The 24,313-nt window shown below is 41.6% G+C and overlaps 1 protein-coding gene across 3 annotated transcripts in view; it reads left to right on the top strand.

Moving 5' to 3' along the window:
• Positions 1-24,313, top strand: part of LOC133662882 (uncharacterized) — a 67,206-nt gene that overhangs the window by 41,189 nt on the left and 1,704 nt on the right. The window contains exons 15-19 of one of the 3 annotated variants that reach the window (XR_009828182.1): positions 9,148-9,299; positions 13,026-13,283; positions 13,363-13,516; positions 21,867-21,999; positions 22,703-22,793. Coding sequence is in view for 2 of the 3 variants with exons in the window: in XM_062067059.1 (XP_061923043.1) it covers positions 9,148-9,299; positions 13,026-13,283; positions 13,363-13,516; positions 21,867-21,999; positions 22,708-22,793 (783 nt within the window). In the remaining variant the exon portion in view is untranslated. The remainder of the gene's footprint in view (positions 1-9,147; positions 9,300-13,025; positions 13,284-13,362; positions 13,517-21,866; positions 22,000-22,702; positions 22,794-24,313) is intronic. The other 2 variants (XM_062067059.1, XM_062067058.1) reach the window with 2 other exon arrangements.

The raw sequence follows: 24,313 nt of genomic DNA, 5'->3' as shown, positions 1-24,313 counted from the left end.
AAGAAGTGACCTAAGTGAGCTTCTTCCCGCTGTAGGGAGTGACCTAAGTGAGTTTCTTCCCGCTGTAAGAAGTGACCTAAGTGAGCTTCTTCCCGCTGTAAGAAGTGGCCAAAGTGAGTTTCTTCCCGCTGTTAGAAGTGGCCAAAGTGAGTTTCTTCCCGCTGTAAGAAGTGGCCAAAGTGAGTTTCTTCCCGCTGTAAGGAGTGACCTAAGTGAGTTTCTTCCCGCTGTAAGAAGTGACCTAAGTGAGCTTCTTCCCGTTGTAAGAAGTGATCTAAGTGAGCTTCTTCCCGCTGTAAGAAGTGACCTAAGTGAGCTTCTTCCCGCTGTAAGAAGTGACCTACTGTAAGTGACTTTCTTTCTGCTGTAAGAAGTGACCTAAGTGAGCTTCTTCCCGCTGTACGAAGTGACCTAAGTGAGTTTCTTCCCGCTGTAAGAAGTGACCTAAGTGTGCTTCTTCCCGCTGTACGAAGTGACCTAAGTGAGTTTCTTCCCGATGTAAGAAGTGACCTAAGTGAGTTTCTTCCCGCTGTAAGAAGTGACCTATATGAGCTTCTTCCCGCTGTAAGAAGTGACCTATGTGAGCTTCTTCCCGCTGTAAGAAGTGACCTAAGTGAGTTTCTTCCCGCTGTACGAAGTGACCTAAGTGAGTTTCTTCCCGCTGTAAGAAGTGACCTAAGTGTGCTTCTTCCCGCTGTAAGAAGTGACCTAAGTGAGTTTCTTCCCGATGTAAGAAGTGACCTAAGTGAGTTTCTTCCCGCTGTAAGAAGTGACCTATGTGAGCTTCTTCCCGCTGTAAGAAGTGACCTAAGTGAGTTTCTTCCCGCTGTAAGAAGTGACCTAAGTGAGTTTCTTCCCGCTGTAAGAAGTGACCTAAGTGTGCTTCTTCCCGCTGTAAGAAGTGACCTAAGTGAGTTTCTACCCGCTGTAAGAAGTGAGCTTCTTCCCCGCTGTTAGAAGTGACCTAAGTGAGCTTCTTCCCGCTGTAAGAAGTAAGCTTCTTCCCTCTGTAAGAAGTGACCTAAGTGAGTTTCTTCCCGCTGTAAGAAGTGACCTATATGGGTTTCTTCCTGCTGTATGAGGTGAACTTCTTCCCGCTTTAAGAAGTGACCTAAGTGAGTTTATTACCGCTGTAAGAAGTGGCCAAAGTGAGTTTCTTCCCGCTGTAAGGAGTGACCTAAGTGAGTTTCTTCCCGCTGTAAGAAGTAACCTAAGTGAGCTTCTTCCCGCTGTAAGAAGTGGCCTAAGTGAGTTTATTCCCTCTGTAAGAAGTGACCAAAGTGAGCTTCTTCCCACTGTAAGAAGTGACCAAAGTGAGCTTCTTCCCGCTGTAAGAAGTAAGCTTCTTCCCTCTGTAAGAAGTAAGCTTCTTCCCGCTGTAAGAAGTAAGCTTCTTCCCGCTGTAAGAAGTAAGCTTCTTCCCGCTGTAAGAAGTAAGCTTCTTCCCTCTGTAAGAAGTAAGCTTCTTCCCTCTGTAAGAAGTAAGCTTCTTCCCTCTGTAAGAAGTGACCTAAGTGAGTGTCTTCCCGCTGTAAGAAGTGACCTAAGTGAGTGTCTTCCCGCTGTAAGAAGTGACCTAAGTGAGTGTCTTCCCCGCTGTTAGAAGTGACCTAAGTGAGCTTCTTCCCGCTGTAAGAAGTGACCTAAGTGAGTGTCTTCCCCGCTGTTAGAAGTGACCTAAGTGAGCTTCTTCCCGCTGTAAAAAAGTAAGCTTCTTCCCTCTGTAAAAAAGTAAGCTTCTTCCCTCTGTATGAAGTGACCAAAGGTAGCTTCTTCCCACTGTAAGAAGTGACCTAAGTGAGTGTCTTCCCCGCTGTTAGAAGTGACCTAAGTGAGCTTCTTCCCGCTGTAAAAAGTAAGCTTCTTCCCTCTGTATGAAGTGACCAAAGGTAGCTTCTTCCCACTGTAAGAAGTGACGTAAGTGAGCTTCTTCCTCCTGTACTGCAAGTTTTGTATTCCAGCGATGTCACTTTGTTGGAAGTCACCTATAACCAAAACTTTCACTAGCTGGAAACAAGGAGACTTTCAATTGTTTGCAGTATTTTTACTCCCGTTGAATCAATTCTATTATGAATGATTTGTTAAGGTGATTATTTTCATATATTGAATATATTTTGTATTTGTACCAAGGGACACCATCTGACTCCTGTTATATTATCAAACCATGCTTTGTATTACTGTACATTTGTACATGTATTAGGAACATGTATACACAACATTGTTTCTTTACAAAAGGAGTGGGAAGAAGCAAAGCTTATTTATTCCTACCTCTTTTCCACTTCATAGCGATTACTGACACACATGTTCACTTCCTGTTCTCAATTAGTACCACAGTTGACCTCAATGATGTATAAACGGTAAATAATAAAGTCAGTTATTATTTACGTAAAATGAATGTTTTGTTTCAATAAGTTCCAGATGTTTATGATAATTCTTCGTCTTTGTACTTTGTAGTTTGAATACTTTCTTAAAGTGGATCATATTAGTACATTGTTTATTCATCCAATCCATTATTTAATTCAACATACTGTTATGTTGAATGTTTTAAGTGCTGTACGTGCATACACAGGTTTTCTCTAAGGTTATATATCTCCTCTTTTTGTTGAAGAATTGTTGTACATTCTTAGCTAGCAGGTTATAGTTTACTTTATGCATCATTTTAGTTGTTTGCAAATGCACCAAATCATTGAATTTCAATGTTTTTCAATGTTTGTATGCTCTGTATATCCAACATTATGTATTATTATAACTGATCTGTATTTTTAAATTAGATTTCCAGTTCATTGTATCTTATATTACACCCAAAAATGTGGTGAAGAAAAAAAATGTGTAATAAGTTAATATATTTAATGTAGTTCTCCAGATTCAACCATTTTCTTTTTATAGGCAGGTCATAGTTATTAATTCTTATTATGGAGACATGGAAATCTTTTTTTTTTTTAAATCTTTTATTTCAATAACAAAAAATACTCTATTAATACAGTAAAAAAAATATCTAAATAACATTGTGTGTGTCGGGAAAATATGTATTTGTATTTCTGTGTGATACATTGTTACATGGGAAAGTGCACATTAAAATAGCAGTAGAGTGGAAAAACAAGTTTCCTCTAATTTGAAGCTATTATATATATCTGATTTATGACACCAGGAGACTTCAAAATTTTGCAGATAAATAGATATGATCAAAATAGTATCGATCTCACGGAGATTCCTGAGACATTTTGAGAGATAATGACGTGACGTAGAGAAGGAACCACAGATCCCTTCCCCATCAACAACAATGCTAATCAAGCAGACTTTGTGAGAGTCAACGACGATTACTCTGGGACAAATTATGATCCAGAACCTTATATTTTTGAGCCCGAACAAAAAGAGGATGAAAAAGTTTTAGAAGTCGACTGTTGGATGTAGCTTATTGTGACACTATAACATTAGCAGCATTGCTAGGTGCTAAACATACAAACTAGCCATAACAAACCATAATAAAACAAACACTTACTGTAATATTTCCACTGTCGCTGGGATGCCGACCGATGGGACGCTCAAATAATTCTGTTTAGATGAAAATTCGATCGCAATCCTCACAAAGGGTTAATAAAAGTGTCACAACAAGCACCTTTTCCACCATCTGGGGGGATGTGAAAGTGGACCAGAGTGTCTGGTCCATGGTCACATTTGTCTACTAGCAGGTGAAGAGATGCATGAATTATAATCTAGAATTTACTTTTAGCAAGTTTGAGACCAAGCAGAAGCAACAACAATAGCAGCGTAAGCTAGCATTAGCTCACTGCTATGAATGCGGCGCTAAAATAGTCTGTCTGCGTTAGCGCTTATAATAACAATATCACTCATGTTTGGTTAAATATCAGGTCACATGTAAATACATGTAAATGGAGCATTATTGACGCTTTCTGGATGTTTTTATGGAGTATAATGAGAGGACCCTCTATCTGTTGGCTCAATTGTTAGATATTTATTTACCATTCAGAATGCATAAAAAAGCATATGTGTTCTTGACTTACATAAGGATTGTGAATGATAAACACCACATCTCTTTACAATGTTTGCATATTTCCAGTATGACTGATCTAATAATATGGTCAAAGTGCAGAAGTGTTACTACCGTAATGTCAATCTCCGAAAATAGCCAAAGACATCCGGAGCGGAATATTCAAATGGCTGACTGAATTTGTGGCATTTTGTGACCTTTAGAGGGTATTTTCACATACCTAGTGGATCGTAAACACAATTGTATATGGTTTAATGCAGTGGTCCCCAACCTTTTTGTAGCTGCGGACCGGTCAACGCTTGAAAATTTGTCCCACGGACCGGGGGGATGGTATTTTTTTATTTTTTTATTTTTTTTGTCATAAAGAAATACAATCATGTGTGCTTACGAAATGTATCCCTTCAGACTGTATTGATCTATATTGATATATAATGTAGGAACCAGAAGTGTACAGCTCCACTAATGGACATTGGAGTGTTACTTTCAAAGGCAAAATTAAAGTATTGCTAGAAACATAATTTTATATATGGGACTTTATTGTATTATATGTATAGTACATGTTCCAAAAAGAAAAAAGCATAAAACACCACCAGAATTAGAGATATTACAAGTCAAAGTGATGAAGCTTAGTGTTACGCTCATGACTTGGTGTAACTAAACATTACCCTATAAGATGAAGGCAATTGCATTTTTTGATATTTGAAATGTATTCAATGTTTATAAATGAATATTTAAATATACTAAATGTAAAAAAGGGAATAAATATTCAAAATAAGATAATTAAATGAAATCTAGTTTGGTTACGCCATTATGAGCACAACACAAGGTTGTAAAAGTTTCAACTACAATTCTAAATAAGCTGTCAAAAGTAAACTGAAATCAAATACACACAGCTTAAAGATTGATCAATACCTATTTAAATTTAGTAATACATAAATATGATGATTTATCAAAATATAAAAGATATATAACTGAGCAGAACGCTCATGATGGTTACACCAAAAAGTAACGCTATGAATCACGTTTTTCCAAGTTTTGGGGGCATTTTTATGCTATTTCCAAGCATCTCCTTTTTATTATCGTTGCTTTTAAATGGTCAAACTAATGCATATTATATATGCATGCCCTAGTAAACAAAGAAAAAGTCATATTTATTTTGATTGTTACATTTTTAAGTACATTGTGCAGGTGGGTACGAATGTACCCATTACCAGAGCTGTATTAATAACAGAAAGAAACAACCCTTTTGTGCGAATGAGTGTAAATGGGGGGTGGTGCACTAATTGTAAGTGTATCTTGTGTTTTTTATGTTGATTTAATTTAAAAATATATATATATATATTTTTTATTTCTTGTGCGGCCCGGTACCAATCGATCCACGGACCGGTACCGGTTTGGGACCCACTGGTTTAATGGATACAATCAAGCACAATTAAGTATATAAAGTCAACTTGTTTTGACACTCTACTGCTACTTCAATGGACATATCAAATATCAATGTGCCAGTTTGTAGCCAACGGCAGGATGTCTGTAAAAAACAGAAAGGCATGAACAGACCAATAAAATACACAGATTCAGATGTAGTAATAAAACATTAAAATCAATGACATCAAGTACCGTATTTGCCGAACCATAGGGCGCACCGGATTATAAGACGCACTGCCGATGAATGGTCTATTTTGATGATCTTTTTCATATATAAGGCGCATTAAAGGAGTCATTTTATTAATTATTTTCCTAAATGGAAAACACTTCCTTGTGGTCTACATAACATGTAATGGTGGTTCTTTGGTCAAAATGTTGCACAGATGATGTTTTACACATCTTCAATCCGCTTTCTGACTGTCTCTTCCGGATGTGCCGTTTTGTGGGCGGTCTTATTTACGTGCCTCCACTTCGACAGCGTCTTCTCCCCGCTATCTTTGTTGTAGCGGTGTAGCGTGCAAGGACGAGCGTGGAAGAAGTGTCAAAAGATGGAGCTAACTGTTTTAATGACATTCAGACTTTAATCAATAACGGAGCAGCATCTCCTCATCCGCCGGAAATGTGTCCCGTGAAAAACCGTCCCGACCGGAACTCTCTAATAACTAGAGATGTCCGATAATGGCTTTTTTGCCGATATCCGATATTCCAATATTGTCTAACTCTTAATTACCGATTCCGATATCAACCGATACCGATATATACAGTCGTGGAATCAACACATTATTATGCCTAATTTTGTTGTGATGCCCCGCTGGATGCATTAAACAATGTAACAAGATTTTACAAAATAAATCAACTCAAGTTATGGAAAAAAATGCCAACATGGCACTGCCATATTTATTATTGAAGTCACAAAGTGCGTTATTGTTTTTAACATGCCTAAAAACAGCAGCTTGGAATTTGGGACATGCTCTCCCTGAGAGAGCATGAGGAGGTTGGTGGGGGCGGGGGAGTAGTGGGGGGTGTATATTGTAGCGTCCCGGAAGAGTTAGTGCTGCAAGGGGTTCTGGGTATTTGTTCTGTTGTGTTTGTTGTGTTACGGTGCGGATGTTCTCCCGAAATGTGTTTGTCATTCTTGTTTGGTGTGGGTTCACAGTGTGGCGCATGTTTGTAACAGTGTTAAAGTTGTTTATACGGCTACCCTCAGTGTGACCTGTTGACCTCAGTGTTGACCAAGTATGCATGTGCATTCACTTGTGTGTGTGAAAAGCCGTAGATATTATGTGATTAGGACGGCACGCAAAGGCAGTGCCTTTAAGGTTTATTGGCGCTCTGTACTTCTCCCTACGTCCGTGTAGACAGCGGCGTTTTAAAAAGCCATAAATTTTACTTTTTGAAACCGATACCGATCATTTCCGATATTACATTTTAAAGGCCTACTGAAACCCACTACTACCGACCACGCAGTCTGATAGTTTATATATCAATGATGAAATCTTAACATTGCAACACATGCCAATACGGCCGGGTTAACTTATAAAGTGCAATTTTAAATTTCCCGGGGAACTTCCGGTTCAAAACGCCTTTGGAGGATGACGTATGCGCGTGACGTCGCGAGGTCCACGGAAGTGTTTGGACCCTTTTGGACACAATACACAGAGCTATGTTTTCTTCGACATAATTCCACAGTATTCTGGACATCTGTGTTGGTGAATCTTTTGCAATTTGTTTAATGAACAATGGAGGCTGCAAAGAAGAACGTTGTAGGTGGGACCGGTGTATGCGGCTGGCTGTAGCAACACAACAAGGAGGACTTTGTTGGATAGCAGACACGCTAGCGGCGAACTCCCCTTGACTTCCTACGTCTCCGGGCCGCCGACCGCATCGTCGATCGCTGGAACGCAGGTGAGCACGGGTGTTGATGAGCAGAGGAGGGCTGGCTGGCGTAGGTGGAGCGCTAATGTTTTTATCATAGCTCTGACAAGGTCCCGTTGTTAAGTTAGCGTCGTTAGCAACAGCATTGCTAGGCTTCGACAGGCGTCGAATACACATTAACCGTGTATTTACATGTCCAGTGTTTGGTTCGGTGTCTCCTGATAGTAGTATTGTTGATCTTCTGTCTATCCTTCCAGTCAGGGATTTATTTATGTTGTTTCTATCTGCATTTGAGACAGATGCTATCACGTTAGCTCATGCTAAAGAGCTTCGTCGATGTATTGTCGTGGAGATAAAAGTCACTGTTAATGTCCATTTCGCCTTCTCGACTCTCATTTTCAAGAGGATATAGTATCCGAGGTGGTTTAAAATACAAATCCGTGATCCACAATAGAAAAAGGAGAGAGTGTGGATTCCAATGAGCCAGCTTGTACCTAAGTTACGGTCAGAGCGAAAAAAGATATCTCTTGAACTGCATTCTAGTCCGTCACTCTAACGTGTCTCATCCACGAATCTTTCATCCTCGCTCAAATTAATGGGGTAATCGTCACTTTCTCGCTCCTAATATCTCTCGCTCCATTGTAAACAACGGGGAATTGTGAGCAGCACTACCGCTTGTGGCGTCACGCTACTTCCGGTAGGGGCAAGGGTTTTTTTTATCAGCGAGCAAAAGTTGCGAACTTTATCGTCGATTTTCTCTACTAAATCCTTTCAGCAAAAATATGGCAATATCGCGAAATGATCAAGTATGACACGTAGAATGGATCTGCTATTCCCGTTTAAATAAAAAAAATTCATTTCAGTAGGCCTTTAAAGCATTTATCGGCCGATAATTTTGGCAGTCCGATATTATCGGACATCTCTATTAATAACTTGGGTGAATAATGTAAACTCACTACACCGGTATGTTTTAACGCTTTAATGGCAGATATAAGTAAGAACTTAACACTACTTTTTATTAGAAATGGCAACAGTGGAGGATGAATGTCCCATAACAAGAAGATAGAGAAAAAGAAGAAGCCTATCGACTACGGCGTCGCCACGGACTATAAAGGCGGACACGCGCAATTTTTGAGGACTTTTGCAGATCCCAAATACACATCAGCAGGTACCAGAAGGTAAGAAAAGTTGCTTTTGCATAATATTGCGAAACAAAACGCCAGATAATGTCTTACCTTATACACACACCATAATAATACTCCTATGTTGAAGCACAGTACAATCCATCAAGCGGTGCGGCTTCATAGCTTACCAAAGTCCTACTAAAACATTTTGATAGATTTTTGAGCGCCGTGTGTAATGTTCTATATTTTCAATGGAACATTGAAAATGTTGGTGTTGTTTACTTGAGTCATATTGCAGTCTACGTGTATCTCTTATGTTTGACTGCCATCTACTGGTCACACTTATCATTTCACCATGTACCAAATAAAATAGCTTCGAGGTCCGTAAGCAAAACCAGAATTATTCCGTACATTAGGCATACCGGGTTATAAAGCGCACTGTCGAGTTTTGAGAAAACAAAAAAGGTTTTTAAGTGCGCCTTATGGTATGGAAAATACAGTACTTGTGATAATACAACACATCTGTAGGATTTCAGGATTCTTTGGATTTTCAAGTGACTAAAGGTGTAGAAGCGTATTGAAAGAGGTAAGAGTTTATAAGTGTCCTATGTTATTTGAGGAAACTGACTGCCCAGTTGAACCATTTTATTGCTTTGATTCCCTCATTGGATGGACTGCCTTGGTTGTTTAATACATGCAGTTTTTGTTTCCCAGGCGAACAAAAGTCACATTGAGTTCCAGAACACCCTGACGGTGACGCTGAGCAAGAAAGAAGCCATCAGTCGCAGGGACCTGAAAGTCGTGTGGAAGTGCGTCTACCCCTTGCACTACGTCCGGCAGGCCCACGTGGGCATTGACCTGAAGTGGTGAGTTGACCCTGCTTAGACTACCAAAACTTGGAGCGAGTGAACCAACCTGCTAGCAAACATGGCGCCCTGTAGTCAGGTGACAGCCTTTTCAGCAATCATTGAGGGGATCGTCTGGCTATACTGCAGGGGGTGTCAAACGTACGGCCCGAGGGCCAGGTCAGGCCTGCGAACAGGTTCTATCCGGCCCGCGAGATGAGGAGGAACCACAGATCCCTTCCCCATCAACAACAATGCATATCAAGCAGACTTTGTGAGAGTCAACAACGATTACTTTGGGACAAATTATGATCCAGAACCTTATATTTTTGAGCCCGAACAAAAAGAGGATGAATACATTTTAGAAGTCGACTGATGGATGTAGCTTATTGTGACACTATAACATTAGCAGCATTGCTAGGTGCTAAACATACAAACTAACTAGAGATGTCCGATAATGGCTTTTTTGCCGATATCCGATATTGTCCAACTCTTAATTACCGATTCCGATATCAACAATACGAAGGTCCTGAGTTCAATCGCGGGCTCGGGATCTTTCTGTGTGGAGTTTGTATGTTCTCCCCGTGACTGCGTGGGTTCCCTCCGGGTACTCCGGCTTCCTCCCACCTCCAAAGACATGCATGGGATAGGTTGATTGGCAAGACCAAATGGTCCCTAGTGTGTGAATGTTGTCTGTCTATCTGTGTTGGCCCTGCGATGAGGTGGCGACTTGTCCAGGGTGTACCCCGCCTTCCGCCCGAATGCAGCTGAGATAGACTCCAGCACCCCCCGTGACCCCAAAAGGGACAAGCGGTATAAAATGGATGGATGGATGGATGGTGGGCTCATTAAAGGAGCGCCACGAGTTTCATGATCAATCAAATAACGCGACAGAGATGGATGGACATGAGGACAGCAGGAAAGATATCTCTGACAAAAATGCACACTCTGTATGAATATGTTAGCAAATATGAGATGATTGTATAAGGCAGCAGTTCACACATTCTCATACTTTCTGGAAGAAATTATGTCCGCCATCTTGAAAAATGTCTCAACTATAATCTACGTGAAGTAGCCCAGAATTGTTTTTATTGAAATGTTGACAATATTTCAGAAACCATAAGTGTTATAAAATGGAGTAGATGAGTTATTGTCCATCCATCCATCTTCTTCCGCTTATCCGAGGTCGGGTCGCAGGGGCAGCAGCCTAAGCAGAGAAGCCCAGACTTCCCTCTCCCCAGCCACTTCGTCCAGCTCCTCCCGGGGGATCCCGAGGCGTTCCCAGGCCAGCCGGGAGACATAGTCTACCCAACGTGTCCTGGGTCTTCCCCTTGGCCTCCTACCGGTCGGACGTGCCCCAAACACCTCCCTAGGGAGGCGTTCGGGTGGCATCCTGACCAGATGCCCGAACCACCTCATCTGGCTCCTCTCCATGTGGAGGAGCAGCGGCTTTACTTCGAGTTCCTCCCGGATCACAGAGCTTCTCATCCTATCTCTAAGGGAGAGACCCGCCACTCGGCGAAGGAAACTCATTTCGGCCGCTTGTACCCGTGATCTTGTCCTTTCGGTCATAACCCAAAGTTCAGGACTATAGGTGAGGATAGGAACGTAGATCGACCGGTAAATTGAGAGCTTTGCCTTCCGGCTCAGCTCCTTCTTCAACACAACGGATCAATACAGCGTCCGCATTACTGAAGACGCCGCACCGATCCGCCTGTCGATCTCACGATCCACTCCTCCCCCACTCGTGAACAAGACTCCGAGGTACTTGAAGTCCTCCACTTGGGGTAAGATCTCCTCCCCAACTTGGAGATGGCACTCCACCCTTCCTCGGGCGAGAACCATGGACTCGGACTTGGAGGTGCTGATTCTTCGTCGTTTCACACTCTGCTGCGAACTGATCCAGTGAGAGCTGAAGATCCTGGCCAGATGAAGCCATCAGGACCACATCATCTGCACATAGCAGAGATCTAATCTTGCAGCCACCAAACCGAATCCCCTCAACGCCCTGACTGCGCCTAGAAATTCTGTCCATAAAAGTTATGAACAGAATGGGTGACAAAGGGCAGACTTGGCGGAGTCCAACCCTCACTGGAAACGTGTCCGACTTACTGCCGGCAATGCGGACCAAACTCTGACACTGATCGTACAGGGAGCGGACCGCCACAATCAGACAGTCCGATGTAGGGGTGTAACGGTACACAAAAATGTTTGTTCGGTACGTACCTCGGTTTAGAGGTCACGGTTCGGTTCATTTTCGGTACAGTAAGAAAACAACAAAATATACATTTTTGGGTTATTTATTTACCAAATTTGCAAAATCTTCCACCAAAAATATTTTGGATAGGTCAATAATTCATAATAACATTGATTTTGATTCAATATTATGTTTTGAGCAATGACAGTTTGAAAGAAGAAAAAAAAAAGCTTTGTTTTATTAGTCAACATTGCAACTTTTTCTAAATTACATTTAACCTTTAAGCTTTTTTATTTCACTTTTGTTATGTTTTTGTTTAATAGTATTTTTAGAATGTGCCGTGGGCCTTTAAAACATTAGCAAATGGCCCACTTTTGACACACCTGCTATAGATAATAAAAAATTAAATCTGATAAATCTATGGATAAAAGCACAGCCTGGCGATGCATGCGCGTTTATCATAACTCTCTCGCTCTCTCTGTCACTGCCCCTCCCTCACAATTTGTTTTGTTTTTAATCCCTTCTCAACCCTGGACGTACATTGAAAATACACGCAACCCTAACTCAAAATGCCGGACATTTGAGGCATTTAAGAAACTCCGCCCTGACAGCTCCGCAAAAGAGGACATGTCCGGTGAAAAAAGGACGTATGGTCAGTCTATCGTAGCCCGTTAGCTGCTAGCATGCCGTGTGTTGTGCCTCGGTGTGCATTGTTTACACAACGTGCGTTACGCTACTTAATATGTCCGTGTGGAAACTCGTTCGGTACACCTCCGAACCGGAACCCCCGTACCGAAACGGTTCAATACAAATACACGTACCATTACACCCCTAGTCCGATGAGTTATTGTGATGTAGAGAAATGTCATATTTTGACCAATTTTAATAAATAACTAACGGCTTAGTGGCCACATGCGTGGACAGCACCTTTTAGCTCTTATTTCCAAAATTGTGTACACTACTGAATTGGGGTTTTATGGCCGCTTATGTGGACACTTATACTGCTATCTGGTGGTGTCAGAAGAGTATAACATACAATGGAATTTGGAAAAAAAGGTGTACATATAAGAATTAGCATGTCACTAAACATGAAGTACACGTTTGTGTGTTTATGGACTAAGTACATCATATCAAAAGATGATTCTTAGTTTTTATTCTAATTAGGGTCCAATAAGCCCAAATAGCAAAGAGAAATTAAAAAAAAAGCATGTAAACAAACAGCTTGGGCCTTAAGAGGTTAAACACAACATCAAACATGTCACCACTGGTCCCACCGTTCCTAAAAAATAATGTTTAAAAAACGTAAAGTCTTGTCCAGATGTTTACTGACATATAAAATTCCTCTTTAAAGAACTTTTACTGCAAATTAATATTAGTCATCGTCTCCTTGACTACTAACAATCAGTATCGACCCTGAAAACAACTGTATCGGTCCATCTCTGTGTGCCAGAAGCAAGATTGATGTTTTGACAGTTAGTCCAGAGTACCACAAACGCACAGCAGGGGGTGTCCTAAGATTGTTACTTTCCAAAGTCCTCCTTGTCTCGCAGGCTCTCCGCCTTCTCTCTGGTGGAGTTCAACGCTTCCCTGCAGCTTGGCTTGACCATGAGCCTCTTCAGCGACGTGTCCTACAGCAGCAGCTTTGAAGACTCTGTCGACATGGAGCCGGAGGACACGCTGTTCTTCCAGGTGGCGCTGAACACCAACAACTCCTTTGCCTCCGACGTCCTGGTGCACGTGGAGTCCTGCTGGGCCACGGAGAGCCCCGACCCACTGGAGGACATTCAAGGCATCTTCCTCCAGGATGGGTGAGGGAATGAGGTCTCTGTTCCCAGAATATGATCCAATGGCTGTCCAACCACTTGGATGTTCCTTCTTCGTCTGCAGTTGTGCCGTGGACAAGACTTTCCGCTGGCTCTCTGCTAACGGCCTGGCTCAGAAAAGCAGGTTCAGCTTGCAGATGTTCCACATGCCCAAGGAACTGCCTCTCTTTTTTCACTGCTTGGCCACCGTATGCGGACATCAGGAGCAGTGTACCAAGGTGAAGCCCGCCCATCAGCATACTAGTTGAAACACTAGAACGTTCCTGCGGAATATTTGATGGACCTGCTATCCGTGCTCTGAACCTCTGACGCTAAAAAGCTAGCATAAAACTGAAGCAGGCTAAAATTTGATGAAAACAATTCTAGCACAAACTTTAGCTTGCTTATCGTGTCATAATAACGTAGGAAAAGTTAGCATACGTCTAACATGGCACCAAGTATCAAAAGCCATGATGTTTAGGTTTAATCAAACAAATATAAAGGTAGCATATAATGTTAGTATGTTAAAATGGCAACAGTTAGCATACTTGCAAGATGGAGACAATTTTATAAATCCAAGAATTTTTGGTTTAAATGTTCAAAATGAGTTAAAATGCTAACATCGCTAGCTTGTTGGCATGACAACAGAAAAAGTTTGCAAACTTTTTAGATGGCTCCAAGTATCAAAATTAGAAAAATATATATAAAGCTAGAATAAAATGTTAGCATGCTAACATTAGCATGTTATAATGGGAATAGTTAACTTAGCAAGATGGAGACAAGTCAAAAGAGTCCATGAATTTTTGGTTTGAATGATCAAAAGGAGATAAAATGCTAGCATATAATGTTAGCATGCTAACATTAGCATGTTAAAATGGCAACAGTTAGCATAACAGTTGAAAAAATCAGAGTGTTCAAAGCAGGCCGGGAGCGCCTGAAAACCCCAGCTAGGAATAATGGAATAGGACTCCGGTTCTATTTTGTGGGTTTTGCTCTCCATGAACTGGAGCCATGATTAAGAGGGACTGCCGGGGGCATTCGTATTGTGCCGCTAGAGGTGAAATTCTTGGACCGGCGCAAGACGGACGAGAGCGAAAGCATTTGCCAAGAATGTTTTCATTAATCAAGAACGAAAGATGAAGATGGAGACAATTTTAAAAATCCATGAGTTTTTGGTTTAAATGATCAAAATGAGATAAAATGCTAACATGGTTAGCTTGCTAATGATGGCATGATAACAGAAAAAGTTAGCAAACTTAGTAGATGGCTCCAAGTATCAAAATTAGAAAATGTGATTTACAATAAGATAAAAAGCTAGAATAATGTTAGCATGCTAACATTAGCATGTTATAATGGGAACAGTTAGCATGTTAAAATGGCAACAGTTGGCATACTTGCAAGATGGAGACAATTTAAAAAATCCATGAATTTTTGGTTTATCCATCCATTTTCTACCGCTTGTCCCTTTTGGGGTGGCGGGGGGTGCTGGTTTAAATGATCAAAATGAGATAAAATGCTAACATCGTTAGCTTGCTAATGTTGGCACGATAACATAAAAAGTTAGCAAACTTTTTAAATGGCTCCAAGTATCAAAATTAGATTTACAATTAGATAAAAAGCTAGAATAAAATTTTAGCATGGTAACATTAGCATGTTAAAATGGCAACAGTTGGCATACTTGCAAGATGGAGACAATTTTAAAAATCCATGAGTCTTTGGTTTAAATGATCAAAATGAGATCAAATGCTAACATCGTTAGCTTGCTATGTTGGCATGATAATCGGAAAAGTTAGCAAACTTTTTTGATGGCTCCAAGTATAAAAAGCCTTGATTTTTTTTTTTTTTTAAATACAATTCGATAAAAAGCTAGTATGAAATGCTAAGTTAGCATGTTATAATGGCAACAATCCATGAATTTTTGGTTTAAATGATCAAAATTGGCTCCAGTGTGTGAATGTGAGTGTGAATGTTGTCTGTCCATCTGTGTTGGCCCTGCGATGAGGTGGCGACTTGTCCAGGGTGTACCCCGCCTTCCGCCCGATTGTAGCTGAGATAGACTCCAGCGCCCCCCGCGACCCCAAAAGGGATAAGCGGTAGAAAATGGATGGATGGATGATCAAAATGAGCTAAAATACTATCATAAAACATTAGTCCGAACTAACACACTCAACCCAGTGGTATGAATGAAAATGTACAGGGCAGCACTCATAGTGTTTATTGCCACTCGCACGTGTCGGGTGAAAACCTTTCCTCAGCGTGTACAAGCAACAAAGTGAATGGATCACATACATCAGTGGTCCCCAACCTTTTTGTAACTGCGGACCGGTCAACGCTTGAAAATTTGTCCCACGGACCGGGGGGGTATGTTTTTTTTGTTTTGTTTGTCATAAAAAAATACAATACGGACTGTATCCCTTGCAGACTGTATTGATATATATTGATATATAATGCAGGAACCAGAAGTATTAATAACAGAAAGAAACAACCCTTTTGTGTGAATGAGTAGAAATGGGGGAGGGAGGTTTTTTGGGTTGGTGCACTAATTGTAAGTGTATCTTGTGTTTTTTATGTTGATTTAATTAAAAAATATATATATAAATATATATATATTTTTATTTTTTATTTTATTTTATTTTATTTTTTTTAATTTAATTTATTTATTTATTTATTTTGTGCGGCCCGGTACCAATCGGGCCGCGGCCCGGTGGTTGGGGACCACTGACATACACCATTAACATGCTAACATTAGCATGCTAACATAGGATAAGTTGGTTTACTTCTAGGGTGGCGCCAAGCATCAAAATCCATGATTTTTAGGATTAAACATACAAAATGAGCTAACATGCTAGTATTAATTGTTAGCACGCTACCGCTAGCATTCGAGCACACGACCAGATAATAGAGATGTCCGATAATATCGGCAGGCCGATAAATGCGTTAAAATGTAATATCGGAAATTATCGGTGTCGGTTTTTTTATCGGAATCGTTTATTTTATTTATTTTTTTTTATTTTTTTTTATTAAAGGCCTACTGAAACCCACTACTACCGACCACGCAGTCTGATAGTTTATATATCAATGATGAAATCTTAACATTGCAACACATGCCAATACGGCCGGGTTAACTTATAAAGTGCAATTTTAAATTTCCCGCGAAACTTCCGGTTGAAAACGTCTATGTATGATGACGTATGCGCGTGACGTCAATCGTTGAAGCGGAAGTATTCGGACACATTGTATCCAATACAAAAAGCTCTGTTTTCATCGCAAAATTCCACAGTATTCTGGACATCTGTGTTGGTGAATCTTTTGCAATTTGTTTAATGAACAATGAAGACTGCAAAGAAGAAAGCTGTAGGTGGGATCGGTGTATTAGCGGCTGGCTGTAGCAACACAACCAGGAGGACTTTGAGGATAGCAGACGCGCTATCCGACACTAGCCGCCGACCGCATCGATGATCGGGTGAAGTCCTTCGTCGCGCCGTCGATCGCTGTAACGCAGGTGAGCACGGGTGTTGATGAGCAGATGAGGGCTGGCGTAGGTGGAGAGATAATGTTTTTATCATAGCTCTGACGAGGTCTCGTAGCTAAGTTAGCTTCAATGGCGTTGTTAGCAACAGCATTGCTAGGCTTTGACAGGCGGCACAGCATTAACCGTGTAGTTACAGGTCCAGTGTTTGGTTCGGTGTCTCCTGATAGTAGTATTGTTGATCTGCTGTCTATCCTTCTAGTCAGGGGCTTATTTCTTTTGTTTCTATCTGCATTTAAGCACGATGCTATCACGTTAGCTCCGTAGCTAAAGTGCTTCACCGATGTATTGTCGTGGAGATAAAAGTCACTGTGAATGTCCATTTCGCGTTCTCAACTCTCATTTTCAAGCGGATATAGTATCCGAGGTGGTTTAAAATACAAATCCGTGATCCACAATAGAAAAAGGAGAGAGTGTAAAATCCAATGAGCCCTTGTACCTAAGTTACGGTCAGAGCGAAAAAAGATACGTCCTGCACTGCACTCTATAGTCCTTCACTCTCACGTTCCTCATCCACGAATCTTTCATCCTGGCTCAAATTAATGGGGTAATCATCGCTTTCTCGGTCCGAATCGCTCTCGCTGCTGGTGTAAACAATGGGGAAATGTGAGGAGCCTTTCAACCTGCAATGTCACGCTACTTCCGGTACAGGCAAGGCTTTTTTTATCAGCGACCGAAAGTTGCGAACTTTATCGTCAATGTTCTCTACTAAATCCTTTCAGCAAAAATATGGCAATATCGCGAAATGATCAAGTATGGCACATAGAATAGATCTGCTATCCCCGTTTAAATAAAAAAATTTCATTTCAGTAGGCCTTTAAATCAACATAAAAAACACAAGATACACTTACAATTAGTGCACCAACCCAAAAAACCTCCCTCCCCCATTCACACTCATACACACAAAAGGGTTGTTTCTTTCTGTTATTAATATTCTGGTTCCTACATTATATATCAATATATATCAATACAGTCTGTAAGGGATACAGTTCGTAAGCACACATGATTGTGCGTGCTGCTGGTCCACTAATAGTACTAACCTTTAACAGTTAATTTTACTAATTTTCATTAATTACTAGTTTCTATGTAACTGTTTTTATATTGTTTTACTTTCTTTTTTATTCAAGAAAATGTTTTTAATTTATTTCTTATTTTCCATCCATCCATTTTCTACCGCTTATTCCCTTCGGGGTCGCGGGGGGGGCGCTGGAGCCTATCTCAGCTACAATCGGGCGGAAGGCAGTGTACACCCTGGACAAGTCGCCACCTCATCACAGGGCCAACACAGATAGACAGACAACATTCACACTCACATTCACACACTAGGGCCAATTTAGTGTTGCCAATCAACCTATCCCCAGGTGCATGTCTTTGGAGGTGGGAGGAAGCCGGAGTACCCGGAGGGAACCCACGCAGTCACGGGGAGGACATGCAAACTCCACACAGAAAGATCCAGAGGCCGGGATTGAACTCACGACTACTCAGGGCCTTCGTATTGTGAGGCAGACGCACTAACCCCTCTCCCACCGTGCTGCCTATTTCTTATTTTATTTTATAAAATTTTTTTAAAAGTACCTTATCTTCACCATTCCTGGTTGTCCAAATTAGACATAATAATGTGTTAATTCCACGACTGTATATATCGGTTGATATCGGTATCGGTTGATATCGGTAATTAAAGAGTTGGACAATATCGGAATATCGGATATCGTCAAAAAGCCATTATCGGACATCCCTACCAGATAATAACCAAAGTGACGAGGCAGTTCTATAATATTCCTGCACCATGTCTGGTACCGTATTTTTCGGACTATAAGTCAACGTTTTTTTCATAGTTTGGCCGGGGGTGCGACTTATACTCCGGAGCGACTTATGTGTGAAATTATTAACACATTACCGTAAAATATCAAATAATATTCATTCGTGTGAGCGACAAAGAAAATGTCTGCAATCGTCACACACATGTCAGCAATCGTCATTCACACGTCAACCAATAAGAATTTGGCGGGGGAGGGTCATGACAGAAGTGCATTGTGGGTCATGGAAGGCTAACTGCTATATGCTATACGCTACTGCCGTAGCTATTAAAATGGATCACATCAACATTGGCGGTAACTTATAAAAACTGAGAAGGGCTGAACTAAAATGGCACTGAAAAGGAAATCATATACTGCAGATTACAAGCTGGTCGTAGTGAAATATGCAGCAGAGAACGGCAACCGAGCAGCAGAAAGAAAGGGAGCGGTGCATAGCAGGAGCGACAACGAGGAAGAAGATTTCATGGGATTTAGCGATTAGGAGTGACAAATTGTTTGGTAAACGTATAGCATGTTCTATATGTTATAGTTATTTGAATGACTCTTACCATAATATGTTACGTTAACATACCAGGCACCTTCTCAGTTGGTTATTTATGCCTCATATAACGTACACTTGTTCAGCCTGTTGTTCACTATTCTTTATTTATTTTAAATTGCCTTTCAAATGTCTATTCTTGGTGTTGGCTTTTATCAAATACATTTCCCCCAAAAATGCGACTTATACACCAGTGCGACTTATATATGTTTTTTTCCATCTTTATTGTGCATTTTCGGCCGGTGCAGCTTGTACAGTCCGAAAAATACGGTATATATGTTTTTATATGAGTGAAAAAGCTAAATAATTATAATGGTAATAGTTAGCATGATAGCATCTAGCAAAGCAGCATGTTCTGAACGTACTCGACATTTAGACGTTGGAATCGCTTCGGAACCGATTAAACTAAATAAAGTTAAAGTACCAATGATTGTCACACACACACTAGGTGTGGTGAAATTATTCTCTGCATTTGACCCATCACCCTTGACCACCCCCCTGGGAGGCGAGGGGAGCAGTGAGCAGCAGTGGTGGCCGCGCCCGGGAATCATTTTTGGTGATTTAACCCCCAATTCCAACCCTTGATGCTGAGTGCCAAGCAGGGAGGAAACGGGTCCCATTTTTATAGTCTTTGCTATGACTCTGCCGGGGTTTGAACTCACAAATAGCATTAATGTCGCCTCAATACTGCGGTTCTTTGAGAAAACCCACCAATAAAAAGGGTATTTAATCAATGGGCCCGTTGAGTCTTTTTCCCTTATAACTAGAGATGTCCGATAATGGATTTTTTTTGCTGTCCAACTCTTAATTACCGATTCCGATATCAACCAATACCGATATATACAGTCGTGGAATTAACACATTATTGTGCCTAATTTTGTTGTGATGCCCCGCTGGATGCACTAAACAATGTAACAAGGTTTTCCAAAAAAAATCAACTCAAGTTATGGGGAAAGAAATGCCAACATGGCACTGCCATATTTATTATTGAAGTCACAAAGTGCATAATTTTTTTTTAACATGCCTCAAAACAGCAGCTTGGAATTTGGGATATGCTCTCCCTGAGAGAGCATGAGGGGATTGAGGTGGGTGGGGTTTGTAGGGGTAGCGGGGGGGGGGGGGGGTGTATATTGTAGCGACCCGGAAGAATTAATGCTGCAAGGGGTTCTGGGTATTTGTTCTGTTGTGTTACGGTGCGGATGTTCTCCCGAAATGTGTTTGTCATTCTTGTTTGGTGTGGGTTCACAGTGTGGCGCATATTTGTAACAGTGTTAAAGTTGTTTATACGGCTACCCTCATTTTGACCTGTATGGCTGTTGACCAAGTATGCATGTGCATTCACTTGTGTGTGTGAAAAGCCGTAGACATTATGTGATTGGGCCGACAAGCAAAGGCAGTGCCTTTAAGGTTTATTGGCGCTCTGTACTTCTCCCTACGTCCGTGTACACAGCGGCGTTTTAAAAAGTCATACATTTTACTTTATGAAACCGATACCGATAATTTCCGATATTACATTTTAAAGCATTTATCGACCATCCCTAAAACTAACCATAACAAACCATAATAAAACAAACACTTACTGTAATATTTCCACTCTCGCTGGAATGCCGACTGACGGGACGCTCACATAATTCCGTTTAGATGAAGATTCAATCGCAATCCTCACAAAGGGTTAATAAAAAGGTGTCACAACAAGCATCTTTTTCACCATCTGGGGGGACGTTAAAGTGGACCAGAGTCACATTTGTCTACATTTTAAAGCATTTATCCGCCGATATCGTTGGCCCGATATTATCGGACATCTCTACTTATAACGTCACCATGGTAACACAAAATGTTCCAAAAATTAGAGAGCACCGTAGCCACCATTTAAACCTTCCCAGCGGTATAAGATGTGCTGGGGTTCTTCGGCCGGTTCATCCCGTATTAAAGACGGCAGAATAAGATGGAAGAAGAGAGGAGGATAGGTCCAAGCAATATTGTTAGGGGGGACACACAGGTCCGGTGGCCATGGATGAAGTGCTGGCTGTCCAGAGTCGGGACCCGGGTGGACCGCTCGCCTGTGCATCGGTTGGGGACATCTCTACGCTGCTGACCCGTCTCCGCTCGAGATGGTCTCTTGCTTGCCTCACTATGGACTGGACTCTCACTATTATGTTAGATCCACTATGGACTGGACTCTCACTATTATGTTAGATCCACTATGGACTGGACTCTCACTATTATGTTAGATCCACTATGGACTGGACTTTCACAATATTATGTTAGATCCACTATGGACTGGACTCTCACTATTATGTTAGATCTACTATGGACTGGACTCTCACTATTATGTTAGATCCACTATGGACTGGACTTTCACAATATTATGTTAGATCCACTATGGACTGGACTCTCACACTATTATGTTAGATCCACTCGACGTCCATTGCATCCGGTCTCCCCTAGAGGGGGAGGAGGGTTACCCACATCTGTGGTCCTCTCCAAGGTTTCTCATAGTCATTTTCATCGACGTCACACTGGGTTGTGAGTATTTCCTTGCCCTTATGTGGGCGCTGAACCGCGGATGTCGTTGTGGCTTGTGCAGCCCTTTGAGACACTTGTGATTTAGGGCTATATAAATAAACATTGATTGATTGATTGATTGATGATTGTTTCGGCCCGCTTCGCCTAACCATTTCTGCCTTATTCCGTCCTACATGTAGAACTGCACCGGCCACCAGCGCACCCAGAGAGCCGTCAAGCAGATCGCGGACCGGCGGTGGAAACGAGCCGCGGTGGTGTCCGCCGGACCCCTGGTGGTCAGCCAGGGGAGGTCAGGAGTGCGAGCGCCTTCCTGTGAGTTTGCATTTCTGCCTCGTTAACGTCCCTGCCAGATGTTAAACCATACTTGCCAACCCTCCCGAATTTCCCGGGAGTCTCCCGAATTTCAGTGCCCCCGAAAATATCCCGGGGCAACCATTCTCCCGAATTTCCACCCGGACAACAATATTGGGGGCGTGCCTTTAGCATCCTCTCTCACCTGAAACCTTCACCCCTTAACAGCCGCATGCTGTCCAGGCGTCCGCTTTTCCTCCATATAAACAGAGTGCCGGCCCAGTCCCATAATAATGTACCGTTGGACGGGTTTAACAATGGTCTTTACTCAAAGATGTCAAGAAATGCTGACACGTTGTATGATCTTTTAACTCACTTAATGATAACGTTTATTTCAAGCACACAAACACACAAGTGAATACAATGCATAATTGGTCAACAGCCATGCAGGTCACACTGAGGGTGGCCGTATAAACAACTTTAACACTGTTACAAATATGCGCCACACTGTCAACCAACACCAAACAAGAATGACAAACACATTTCGGGAGAACATCCGCACCGTAACACAACAGAACAAATACCCAGAACCCCACAACTGCACACACAACAGGAAGGAGACGAAGCAGAACAACGAAGAAGAGACATGGCGACGACGAGTAAGAAGAAGAAATACGCTTGCAAGTTCCAAAATGATTGGAAAAAAGAATTTCATTTTATCCAGGACAGCTCGAAGGGGAATGCTGCCTGCACCTCAACCCAACCATGCCCCCAACACCCCCATCTCCCGAATTCGGAGGTCTCAAGTTTGGCAAGTATGTGTTAAACATGCAAACAACTCTTAATTAACAGCAGCACAGACACATGGCACACCCACCTTCATGTTTACTCCACAAGATGGCAGTAGCTGCATTTGAAGTACAAACCCCGTTTCCATATGAGTTGGGAAATTGTGTTAGATGTAAATATAAACGGAATACAATGATTTGCAAATCCTTTTCAACCCATATTCAGTTGAATATGCTACAAAGACAACATATTTGATGTTCAAACTCATAAAAAAAAAATTTCCAAATAATAATTAACTTAGAATTTCATGGCTGCAACATGTGCCAAAGTAGTTGGGAAAGGGCATGTTCACCACTGTGTTACATGGCCTTTCCTTTTAACAACACTAAACGATGTTGGGAACTGAGGAAACTAATTGTTGAAGCTTTGAAAGTGGAATTCTTTCCCATTCTTGTTTTATGTAGAGCTTCAGTTGTTCCACAGTCCGGGGGTCTCCGCTGTCGTATTTTACGCTTCATAATGCGCCACACATTTTTGATGGGAGACAGGTCTGGACTGCAGGCGGGCCAGGAAAGTACCCGCACTCTTTTTTTTTACGAAGCCACGCTGTTGTAACACGTGCTGAATGTGGCTTGGCATTGTCTTGCTGAAATAAGCAGGGGCGTCCATGAAAAAGACGGCGTTTAGATGGTAGCATATGTTGTTCCAAAACCTGTATGTACCTTTCAGCATTAATGGCGCCTTCACAGATGTGTAAGTAACCCATGTATTGGGCACTAATACACCCCCATACCATCACAGATGCTGGCTTTTGAACTTTGCGTCGATAACAGTCTGGATGGTTCGCTTCCCCTTTGGTCCGGATGATACCATGTCGAATATTTCCAAAAACAATTTGAAATGTGGACTCGTCAAACCACAGAACACTTTTCCACTTTGTATCAGTCCATCTTAGATGATCTCGGGCCCAGAGAAGCTGGCGGTGTTTCTGGGTGTTGTTGATAAATGGCTTTCGCTTTGTATAGTAGAGTTTTAACTTGCATTTACAGACATAGTGACAAACTGTAGTTACTGACAGTGGGTTTCTGAAGTGTTCCTGAGCCCATGTGGTGATATCCTTTAGAGATTGATGTCGGTTTTTGATACAGTGCCGTCTGACGGATCGAAGGTCACGGTCATACTATGTTGGTTTCCGGCCATGCCGCTTACGTGGAGTTATTTCTCCAGATTCTCTGAACCTTTTGATGATATTATGGACCGTAGATGTTGAAATCCCTAAATTTCTTGCAATTGCACTTTGAGAAACGTTGTTCTTAAACTGTTTGACTATTTGCTCACGCGGTTGTTGACAAAGGGGTGTACCTCGCCCCATCCTTTCTTGTGAAAGACTGAGCATTTTTTGGGAAGCTGTTTTTATACCCAATCATGGCACCCACCTGTTCCCAATTAGCCTGCACACCTGTGGGATGTTCCAAATAAGTGTTTGATGAGCATTCCTCAACTTTATCAGTATTTATTGCCACCTTTCCCAACTTCTTTGTCACGT

This window comes from Entelurus aequoreus, linkage group LG12 (genome assembly GCF_033978785.1).
Source record: "Entelurus aequoreus isolate RoL-2023_Sb linkage group LG12, RoL_Eaeq_v1.1, whole genome shotgun sequence".
In the NCBI taxonomy this organism is placed as follows: domain Eukaryota; kingdom Metazoa; phylum Chordata; class Actinopteri; order Syngnathiformes; family Syngnathidae; genus Entelurus; species Entelurus aequoreus.
This window is presented reverse-complemented; position numbering and strand designations above follow the sequence as displayed.